The 12398-nt window shown below is 39.4% G+C and overlaps 1 protein-coding gene across 4 annotated transcripts in view; it reads left to right on the forward strand.

Annotated features, from left to right (window-relative positions):
• Positions 1-12398, forward strand: part of cdk14 (cyclin-dependent kinase 14) — a 199997-nt gene that overhangs the window by 141191 nt on the left and 46408 nt on the right. For all 4 annotated transcript variants that reach the window (XM_044358908.1, XM_044358909.1, XM_044358910.1 and 1 more), the window contains 2 exons: positions 90-138; positions 6692-6831. In XM_044358908.1, coding sequence (XP_044214843.1) covers positions 90-138; positions 6692-6831 — 189 coding nt within the window. The remainder of the gene's footprint in view (positions 1-89; positions 139-6691; positions 6832-12398) is intronic.

Consider the following 12398-nt stretch of genomic DNA (forward strand, 5'->3'; position numbering starts at 1 on the left):
AATGTGCTAAGATAAATGCACATGAACCAGATGGCAGGTCCGAGTTCAATGATTTAATTGTTTGTTTGTTTGTTGTGTCCTCATTACAGACCGCTTTACAGTGTACAGCGCTAAGAAGCTGAGACAAGCATGGAATAAGTAAGTGGACTGTTCATCTTTCTCTCTCTCTGTCTGTGTGTGTGTGTGTGTGTGTGCGTGTGTTGAGTATAGTCTTATGTCATAGGGTGTTGTAGCTGATGGGCACACTATTATCCTTGTTCATGTCTTTAAAGGCGTATTTCCATTGGCAGCTCACACACTCTTTACACATTTTCTGTAACTCACACGCTCTTCCTCTGTAGTTGCCACCCTTCCTGCAGCGTACACAAGTGTGATTGTGCTCTTGTGCAATAGATATATATGGCTGGAAAAGGGCATGGTGCCACAGTCTGGGCTTCTCCCAGATATGTACCACTGCTTGCCCCAGGCATACATCTGGAGGGGAGAACACAGAGGGCAAAGAGGACTTCTTCTCTTTTCCACAGGGAATTTTAAAGCAGCACTAGGCAAGTGATTTATGTAAAACTCCAGCTGTCTAATCACCTGAAATCACAATGTATAGCAGCGACAGCCAAGATCTAGCGCCACTAACTAAAGCCCTCATCACACAGCACTGTTAATACCTGGGTTCCTCCTGTGATTTATAATAATTACATAGGTCATCTGTTTTCTTAATCCTAGCAGAATCCGCCTGCCTGTAATCTGCAAATACTGCAAATTACTAACCATAATGTGCCAAACAACAGACATCCAATAATTCTACTTCTGTATGAATCAGCATCTCAATAATTTGAGGTTGTATTTTGTTTTTTACCCTGGGTCAAGAATAGTGGAGCCTGCAGTGGAAATAATTCATGAGAGTTTTGATAACATTTTGGATGCAATACTTCCAACAATCCTTTGGGTTTGACCATTTCTCCTGAGAAAATGCATTAGCTCTGATTACATTAGCCTAGCCTAACAGTAAAGATGTGTTCAGGCTCATGACTTTTCTCTTCACATTACTAATTGCAAGTTTCAGTGTAACTCATTTACACATTGCTAAGGGATTTACCAGCCAAGGAATTTCTTAAATTTGAGTGGTACAATCTGTTATTAAATCACCGATGTAATCTAGTTGTTACTAAGTATAGAGAAAGAACTTTACACAAAAATATGGTAATGGGTTTATGAGAACAGCATGACCCAGGATGGGTCTTTATAAATCAGACCTTAAGAAATCAAACCAGTGAATAAATATGGAAAGTTTACTGAGCTCAGACTGCGATTAACCTACTACTGTGCAAAAATTAACTACTTTTTAGAGGCAATTAAAGGCTAATTTCTATGAATTATTAATAATGATTAATTAATTGATTGTCGCTGTGATGAAGAATTCGTCTCACCATATTAATTGCTGAGATCTGAGAACGCAGTGACAAATAGGTTGTAAACAAGCCAACAGTTCAGCAAAGCTGGCTACGATTTACTTTTGTTTTCTCTTCCATATGATTTAGACTAACCTGGGGGTTTGTGTACAACCTGTCTGATCACCTGGCCGCTCATGTTTCTTGTAGCAACATTCCAATATCTCAGTAAATGTTATCATAACAGATAGAATGGACGGCCAGAGCTACGCGAGTTGTAATAAACTTAAGTTCTCCTTAAACCACCTTTCCTCCTACTCTCTGTCCGTTGTATAAAGTGTCTCTTTCCTGGAATACTACCTGGCCACAGGTTTTAATACTTTCATTTAGAAAAAGGCAACATAGAATAAGCTCAAATTTAAGATTCATGAAACTTTATTGCCATTTGCACAGGGTACATTTAAATAAAAAAGGGTAGCAAGGTCTGAGAGATATTACATTATTTATAACAATTATTTACAGCACTTTTAATGAAGTACTAGTGCAGCAGTTGGAAGGAGATACTGCACATTAAGAAAAAACAGATATTGCACCAGCAAGGTATTGATATTACACCACACCGCAGCAGCATGTAATACCAGGATAGAAATAAAGGTTTTGAATGCATAAGCATAAATAAATAAGCAAGGTGCTTGAGTGCCATATGTAGGTGGTTCATATTCCATTCACAGTCAAATCTGGATAAGTTCATGAAGCAGGAGTCTCAGTCAGTTATTGTGCTAAAGTGGTGAAAATTCTCAAATTTTCAATTAAATTAGCATAAAAGAACTGACAAATAGTAAGACAGTTGCAAGAAGTAACATAGAAGTTACTTGCTCCCAGGACCCTTGAATACCACAACTTCTTACAGTTATACTGTATGTGATGCCTTTCTTAATTATTAAAATAAACGTGTTTGTCTTGTTCGTTTCACAAGAAGTGTGCATGGTCAATTTGTTACATTAAAGAATAACTGTCAACAACATTTGATGACAAATGAAAAGCAGAATAAAGTGAGTTGAGGGGGATTCTCCCGGCCAGTCAGTCCCCTCCCGGCCTCCTGGCCTCGTTCCAGTTCAGGAGGAAATACAAATGTGAAGAAAGAAAGTGAGGTGGAATGTTAATGACCATCACTTCCTCTCTGCTTGCTTTTATCGTAGGCCAGGGAACGATGAATTTGATATGAACATATACACTCACTTTGTCTCTACCCTGAGAGTTGGCTCACCCCATCATGCTCTCTTGTTTCTGCTCTCAGTCAGCCATTTTTCTCCGCACTGTTTTTCTGCCTCCAGCTGTATAAATGTGAATGATTGATGTACTGTAAATCAGTCAGGGTTTATAGTTGTTTTATGTTTTTTTTGTGCTCTCACATGTATAGGAGTACAACCATATACTGAAGTTAACTCAATGCAAAATACAGAAACATATACGGTGAAATCATATAGTAATCATTAGTAAATATGAATTTCTTCTGAGACTTTTTAACCCTATCAATCTTTTAATTAAAGAATCAGTGTGTAAGATTTAGTGTGATCTAGCAGTGAGGTTGCAGATTGCAACCAACTGAATACCCCTCCTCCTCCCCCTCCGAGTGTGTAGGAGAACCTATAGTGACCACAAAACTGAAAAACACCAAAGGCCCTCTTTAGAGCCAGTGTTTGGTTTGTCCATTCTGGTCTACTGTAGAAACATGGTGGTGCAACATGCAGGCTCCATGGAAGAGGACCTGCTCTTTATGTAGATATAAAGGGCTCATTCTAAGGTAAAGAAAACACAACGATTCTTATTTTCATGAGATTATACACTAATTAAAACATACTTATGAATATTATATTCCATTTCCGCCAAGTCCGTTCCACTAGATACCACTAGATCTTACACACTGGTCCTTTAATTTATATTATATAGATATAGATATTGACCATATGTACAAAATATGGACAGCTCCAGTCCAGAGGTTATGGATAAACTACACCTCTGGGAAGGTCATCCACCAGATGTTGGAACATGCAGGAATTTGATGGAGCATTAGTGGTCCAACACTGATGTTTGGTGATAAGGCCTGGCTCGGAGTCAATGTTCCAGTTTATCCCAGAGAAGAAAAAGAAGAATCTTTATTTATGTAGCACTTTTCAAAACCAGGGTTACAGAATTCTCCAAAAAGTGCAATTGCAAACATAAAATGAGAAAAAAATATGATACATACTTCACTCCAAAGGTGTTGGATGGGGTTGAGGTTAGGGCTCTGTGCAGGCCAGTCAAGTTCTTCCACTCCAAACTGGAAAACCACTTCTTTATGGACTTGGCTTTGTGCAGAGGGGCATTGTCATGTTGAAACAGGAAAGGGACAAACACAAACTGTTGCCACAAAGTTGGAAGCACACTCTTGTCTAAAATAGCATTACATTCTGTAGCATTAAGATTTCCCCATAGTGGAACTAATCACTCAATCATCACTCTAGTCAGTATATCAACAATGACGCCTGGCATTGCACATAGTGATCTCAGGCTTGTGTGCGACCACTTGGCCATGGAAGCCCATGTCATGAAGATCCCAACAAACAGTTCTTGTGCTGAAGTTGCTTGCCAAAGTGGTTTGGAGCTCAGTACTGAGTGTTGCAACCGAGGACAAAGGATTTTTACATCCTGTGTGTTTCAAGCCTTGGTGGTTCTGTTCTTGTGAGGCATACAGTTTTACAGCTGAGATGTAGTATTGTGCCGAGACAGTCAAACACCATGAAAAAGCACTCGCCACGCACCACTGAAGAAGGAATGCCTCTCTGTGCTCTGAATGTGTCATCACCTGGAGCTGTTGGATAGTTTTAGGAGATAATATCGATCTTACAGCAGATGTGCGCTTATTCACTAGGCCTAGCTGACAGCAGTAGCAGGAAGGAATGTGCATCCACTGTGTGTCAACACTTTACAAAGACCAACATGCTCATATCCAGGTGATTTCACATCTACACATATCTACCTGTTTGTTTCTGCGCCTGCATAGAAACTACAAAACAAAGCCTGAGTCAAGCTTAATTCACTTACGGACACACCAACAGCTGCAGAGGAAATATGGACTTAAGTGGTTTCATGGATGTTATTTTCACCCTAACAATGCTAGAACTTAAGGAATACTCCTGAGATTTAATATTGTACTTCTGTGAACTTGAGGGACATATCCCAGATAAATTGAAAAAAGAATGTTCAAAAGGACCTTTGACCTTTTATGCATTATATATATATCGGTCTCTAACAATTCAGCCACAGAGCAAGATCTTTATATTTACTAGATGTTCTGCATATGAATTGAATGAATTAATTATGTTGATTTTGGCCCCATTATAACGCTGCCATTAGACCAAACTTTCTTATACAGAAGACTTGACAGAAATAAAATCTAATGGCCACTTTGCATGAAATTTACTTAGAACATTCCTGCTCTTTAGAAAATGATCCCTTCCATTTTGGACTATCCATATGAGCACTACTTCAAAAAAAGTTGCTCAGTAACTGGTAGTCACCATAAAACCTTTTATTTTTTAAAATCTAGATCCTTTTTTCTGACTCTTCTTTAATCTTTGATTTTTATTAAAATCACTGAATAGAGTTTACTTCATTTCTATTGGTTATTCACGTGGAATAATCTGAGAAGTGCATAGGAGAGAAATAATCTTTGGTTGGACTTCTCACAACTCCCAAACATATTCAACCAGTGACGAGGGGTTGCAAGGACTCATTTAAAGAGTTCACCAGCCAAAAAAGGTTGGAAACCACTGGGAATCTTTTTGGGTTGTTGAACATCACATGACCTTCAATTACAACTGGTGCCACTACATCAAAATGGCCTCATAGCAAAGTGCTGTTCTTGGAGGATGGTTGGATGACCAGTTCAGCTGATCTGCTGTTTAACTGGTCTACGAGTGACTGTATAGCATTGTCCTGTGGCCTGATTTGAAATAGCTGCACTAAGAAAGCAAAAGAGAAACATGGCCATCCTCTCTGCTGAATTGAAACCTTTTCTATTAAGATTAAATTCTAAGAGTGAACAACAGTGAGTAAGCAGTTTGTCCAGAGAGCTGGACTCACCAGCATTCAAACTTTTTTATTTACTTGTGGCTCTTTGTTCTGAAACATCACACCCTGGGTTTGTGGGAGTTTGTTTACCTCATTTGCAGGATTTCTAGATATCGAAGCTGTCAAAATTCAACACCTCTCCCAGCAATGTTGTGCTACCAGTGGTAGAGACCCCCCCCCGGTAAAGCTTTGAAAACATTGAATACTGCTTCAATCTAAAGATACAGTATCAGCATTGACCTTAAAAACTCTCATACCGTAATTGATCCAGTGATCTAGGAAAGCTTTTTCCATCAGTATAGTTTCACTCACAGACTAGTTTGTCTTAAAACTTTGCAGTGGAGTTGCACAGAATGTTTCAGCGGTATGAGAAAGAGGCAAGAAGAGGCCCTGATGGACTTCATTAACTTTATCTCTGCCTCTTTGCAGAGTGGCGTTGATGAGTTGAACAGAGATTTACCCTCCCTCTGTCTCTCCACTGATAAGTCGAGTTGAGATCCCCATTGAGAGCCATGGGAGTGGCTGTCAGAGTGCTTGACTTGGGAGCCATCCATGAGAAGCCTGCAGAACATGAGAAGCACTCTGAGCAGTGCGAGCGGCGGGCAGTGAGCTGCGCTGAATAACATCATGTTTATTTAATGCAGTGGATGCCTAATTACTGACTGAATTTGTTGCTGTTCGTTTATTTTCAATCTTCTCCCCCTTAGCACTGCTAGGTACGGCTGGTTCAGGAGTTCAATGACTCCCAGTACGAACACACACTCATGCACATACAAAGGCACACACACACACACACATTCACATAGAGTTTGCTTCCGCCTTGGCTCTTGCTTTGATGAATACTCTTTGTTTCTCACGGTGACCCAGTCACCATGTACGAGGCAAGCTCAAAAAAGGAAGGTGTGAGGGTGTGTGTGTATGCTCGTGTGCATATTTGTGTGTTTGAAAAATGTTTTTCCTCTTGAGTCAGCATACCTTCAGCATAATTAAAAGGCTTGTTTTTTGTTGTCAGCAGCTCTGTGAATTGGAGAAAAAGTGAGTTGCTTTCTCAGAGGGATAAATTAATGGGAAGAGAGCTTACTCTTTATTTGATTTGGATGAAATAGAAGTGTTATAATGGGTTGGCTGCCTGTATGGACATTAATATTTCTATGTGTACACTATATCTGATAATGGGTGTCTCTTTGTGTCAGGTTGGGCTACGTGGACCATGCTGAGGAGTTGGCCTCCAGGTTCCTCCAGTGCTTCCCAAAGAGCCGGCTGTCAGCCCAGGCAGCGCTGAACCATGAATACTTCAGCAACCTTCCTCCACGGCTCTGGGAACTGCAGGACAGTACGTAACCAAACATACTGCTTACTGTGGCTCTAACATCACTTGCCTCCACTGACAGGTTGTAGAGGTGCAGCTCTATAGCTGTCAGGTTTAATGCAAATATCAGCATGTGAGTTATAGTATAACTCAGAGTATAGTATAGGTAAGTAGTCCTCATAAGTCAGTCAGCATTGATATGTTGTATGTAGAAGTATATATAGTATAGTGCAATGGTGGAAAATAACGAAGTGCATTTACTCAAGTACTGTACTTAAGTACAATTTTGAGGTACTTGTACTTTACCTGAGTATTTCCATTTGATGCTACTTTATACTTCCACTCCACTACATTTCAGAGGGAAATATTGTACTTTCTACTCCACTACATTTATTTGACACCTTTAGTTACTTTTCAGATGAAGATTTCACACAATGGATAATAGAACAAGCTTTTAAAATACAATACAAAAACACATTGTTAAAGATGAAACCAGAGGTTTCCAACCTTTTTGGCTTTTGACGTCTTACAAAAAGCAGTGTGTAGTCAGGGTCACATTTCAGATGTCTATGAGTTGTTAACAGCTCCACCACGCTGCTTTATCGTTTGTTTTACTCTAAATGCTCTCATGCTGTATTGAAGAAGACATGAAACTAGTGACTGAGACCATTTTTCATTAGGGTCATTTTCTCATAGACTTCAATACAATTGGACTTCTTTTTGCACCCAGTGGAGTCGCCCCCTGCTGGCCACTAGAAATAATGCAGGTTTAAGGCACTTCCGCATTGGCTTGATTTTTGAGACTGGGAGCTACCAACTTGGTTGGGAGTGAGTTGCTGCCCCAAGTAGAAGTGGTCAAGTTCCTCGGGGTCTTGTTCACAAGTGAGGGTAAGATGGAGCGTGATGCTGAAAGGCGGATTGTTGCACCATCAGCAGTAATACGGGCATTGTATCAGATCCTTGTGGTGAGGAAGGAGCTGTGCCAGAAGGCAAAGCTCTCAATTTGCCAGTTGGTCTACATCCCAACCCTCACCTCTGCATCAAAAGGAGCCTGCTGTGGTGGCTTGGGCACCTGGTCTAGAGGAGGCATCCTAGGGCCTGACCCCTAGGTTGGGAACCACTGGTCTAAACTAGCTAACCACTGGTCTAAACTAGCTAACTGTATATAAACTAGCTCCACCTCTAGCAGCTACAACAGTAACATGCTGCTTACACACTGATGCTTTAGTGTTTATAATCTAATGATGTCATATATAATAATATATCAGTCAAAGGGACCAAACCACTACTTTTACTGCAATACGTTAACTATGTCAAGCTCATAATACTTAGTTCTGTAGGATTTTTCATGCAGGACTTTTACTTGTAATGGAGTATTTTTACATTGCTCAAACGGTAGTTTTACTTAGGTAAAGGAATTGAGTACTTCTTCCACCACTGGTATAGTGTGGTATAGTATAGTAGTGAAGTATAGCATAACATGGTATATATTTGTGTAGAATATTTTAGGAAAATTGTGTAGCAGTATAGCATAGAATATAATTGAATAGAATAGCATAGCATATTGTCCTATAGTATATAGTGATGTATATATTGGTATAGAATAAAGTTGTCATAATACCAGAATTTTAAACTTTGATACAATAGTAGTATAAAAAAACAGCCACAGGTTGCCACAGATTGAGGACCAGTTGATTTTCTTCCCCATTGTTTCATCCGTGTAGCCTTGAGTTGAAAATCTGATTGTTTTTGTTTATAGCTTTGGTACTTTTGATACTATTGCATGTATAATTAACAGAGATCATATTGTTTTAAACGTGTGGTATTGAAAAAGTATCTAAGCATCAATACTTTTGACAACATCAGTACAGAATAAAAAAGTGTAGTATAGAATGGAATAGTATAGTATATATTAATATATGATAGAACAGTATGGTATAGCATAGCATAGCATATGAATAGCACAGTCTAGTATTGTATATAGTATAGCATATATTAGTAAAGAATAATACCGTGTAGAATAGCACAATATAGTATGTCTTGTCAAGCTCCTTCTTCCCTTCGAAATAATAAAAAAGTGAAAACCGGCGTGGCATCATTGTGCCATCTATGGGATTTAGCGAGCTAACTCATGTCAGGAAAAAATGGAAAACAGCGTTGTGGCAAGACTGAAAAATGTGAATCGATTCTTGGAATTTCTGAATCGATTCTGAATCGGCAGAGATAGAATCGTGATTCTTATGTGAGTTGATTTTTTTGCCCTAGTATAGAGTAGTAAATATGAGTAGAGTACAGTAGTAATAACATGAAGCTTAATCTGATGGTTAGCTGTGATTGGTTTGAGTCTCTTTTCTGGATGTTTGTGTGGCAGTTTTCAGGTTTTTATGTCATTGTACAAATATGTTTTGGTGATTAAATATTGCGAGTCAGCAGAAACAATCCCAATTGTTTAAAGACGTCCCTGATAACCCTAACACATATTAAATCCAATCTACAAAGGTGCAGAAAGGTCTGTTTTGCTTCCACATACAGTACTTTGCTTGACAGTCAGAAAATTGGCCTCTCTCTCTCTCTGTTTCTCTGTTTCTGTCTTTGTCTCTCTCTTGCTTTGTGTTTTTCTTTTTCTCTTTCTCTTTTTTTGAGCTCCCTCAGCTCCTCTGGATCATACAGTATCCTCCTCCTCCTCTGTCTCTCTCTCTGTAAAGAAGGCGGCGAGCAGCAACCTGGGGTTGTTTTTGTTCACACAGAGAAAGCCGGTCTTATTATGTGGATGCCGTTGGGACAGTAAGCCCAGCTGGACTTCTGCTGGCCGCCACAACATGCTCAGTTTGATTTTCTATCTTCTTGACTTGTTGTCTGCCCAGAGCAACGGCACACTGAAGCACTCTTTAAACAACACAGTACCTTAGAAACACACAGCATCTTAGCTTTCAACACATCTTAATTTTAGAAGCAGATTGAATAATACTGTTGATTTCCCATGAGTATTCTGAGTGTAAGAGTCACAGCTTTAGCCAAAAGCTTCACAGTTAGGCAATATTTCAATTAATCCAACAGAATTGGGTTATTGCATGACAGTATGTCAGAGATGACTGCATATCCATATCATTTGACAAGCTACACATACATACATCACCAATCCCTTAAGCTGTTATTCATTAGTGGTGTGAAAAGCCTGCTCAGCAGACCTGAGTGAGCTGCCACTGACATGGTGGTAATTTTAATGGGAGAATTCCATTTTTAATTCCCCCCGATTAGGATTTTTCAGCATTATTAATCCTGTTATCAGCACCCAGCAGGTTGTCATGTCTGAAAAGAATCAGAGCGGCGGTCACTAAGAGAGAGAGAGAGAGAGAGAGAGAGAGAGAGAGAAGAGAGATGGCTCATTTTGATTTTTGTCATGCTCGCTCGCTCGCTCCTCGCTCTCTTTTCTCTCAACTCTGCCTTTATCTCTCTCTTTCTCTCTGAGTCTCTCTTTTCAGTGTGCACATGTGACACACAGCAGAGCCACCGAGGGAAGAATGGGAGTGAATTAAAAGTTTCATAAAATTAGGACAGGAGTGGATAAACACCTAGTTTCATGTGTGTGTGTGTGTGTGTGTGTGTGTGTGTGTGTGTGTGTGAGGGGGGGGATATGCTGCGTGCACTTTTGTGTGGGAAGGATGTGTCAAAATTATGCAAATGAGAAATGAATGCTAGATAAAGAACTGGCTAATTACTCTAGTTGTGAGTATTTGGCTACAACTGCTGCATAGTAATCATGTTGGTCCACCGGAATAGACTGTGGGCTCTATATTTAATACACCCACTGCTTCCAAAACAGAAACAAACCAAATGAAAGATACACTGACCAAGAACAACATATCATACATGGTTGAGAAATTGATGAACCTTTCAAGTAAACGTCCCATGTTATCCCTGTAGAGACGAACAGAATGTTTTCTATGGCCAGCTGTGCACTCTATTGTCATGTGTATTATGGATTTATCCAGACAATACCCAGACAGATTACGGGGAACAATGACAGAATTATTGAGACAATGGAGCTCCTGAGGTTGCTCTTACTGTGTGGATTGGATTGTGACATTTTTAATTTGATTTCAGTGAAAGTGTGTGGGTGTCTGGCAGTGCGGAGTAAAGAGAGCAAAGGCTATGGAAGGAAAAATAAAACTTCCCGTCTCTCTGGACTCCGCTAGATTTACATGTATGTGGAAGTGAAACAAAAGAACGTGTTTAGACAGAGAAGTTATCCCTCAGTTCCCCTGCTCTCTTGGAAAAAAAAAACCCCTGCTTTTATTTCCAAGTTAGAGAGAGGAGCATGTGCTCTTCTCAGAATGGATCAAGTATCTGAATTTTATATGCCCCACTAGGAATTAGTGGTTTACTAAATAAACAGCTCTTTACCCTCATTGTTTCCTAAAACATAAGCAGAACATCTGTGAGCTAATAGAGGCGGAAGGAGGAAGACATTTCCTGAATTCCTATCTCAAAAATGATATGATATCCTCCCTTGCTAATGTAGGCATATATTATGGACATCAATCTGAATTATGCCAACTTTGTTCTTGAGAAATCCTGATTCGTTTCTGCCACCTATGAGTCACGACCACCGTTTCTATGGAGAAGAAGCCAGTCAGAGGTGCAAATCAGCTGTAGCAAATTCAAAATGCTTCATCGTTTCACATGATAACAAAAATAAGGAGCCAGTATTTTTAAAAAATGTCGTCTTTAGCTTTCACTTGTCATTAGCAGCGCACATAACAGAATTTCAAGCTTTGATGTTTCTTACCACATTGCCCCTTGGGGGTTGTAGTTTACTTCTCTACTTATGTTTTTTTGTACTCAGTCTTGTTCCTTTAACTTTTTTTTTTAAATCAAAGAAGCAGATACTTTCTAACACAGTTGCACATCATTTGTACTGATATAATTAGGTGCACTTTTCATGCCCATTCAAGCCTGAGAGGTGCCCCAACTGTCAGTCACGTAACATTATGAAAAAAATGAATGGAATTTTGTCTTCCAGAATCAGGGCGCCTGAAATAACTCCTCACACTTTGCAGCTTTATATAATGTAGTTTGTGGTGACACAGTAATATTCAGACATACATTTCTATCATGTAATCAAGAAAGTAATCGATGGTGGCTGTCAACATTTCACTCTGTTACATTGACGTTAATATGGAGTCATAAATTCAATCAAAGGCAGCTAAATTTTCCAGAGTATTTCCTTTCTGGCTGACTAAATCTGATTTTTATTACATCTAATGTGATACCAGTAGGTAGGAAGATTTTTTTTTTTTTAAATTTCCAGGATTATAGTGATAGATTTGTAGTAACCACAGTAGAATGGGAGATGGCCCAACCCCAAACCCCAAACATAGCAAAGAGCTTGGCTAGAGTTAAAGTCAGTGGGTCTGAAAGGGATTCTCAACCTTTTTCCACTGCAGGAAATAAAAATATTGAACTTAACATACAGCCGTTGTCACATGTTCTACTTTTGTTTCCACTGTTCTCCTCACACTTCACTGAATTTAGCTCCCATAACCAAATTTGGACTGTTGATACTAAATGGAAGTTCCAGGTCCTTTCAT

This window comes from Thunnus albacares, chromosome 8 (assembly GCF_914725855.1).
Source record: "Thunnus albacares chromosome 8, fThuAlb1.1, whole genome shotgun sequence".
Taxonomy (NCBI): domain Eukaryota; kingdom Metazoa; phylum Chordata; class Actinopteri; order Scombriformes; family Scombridae; genus Thunnus; species Thunnus albacares.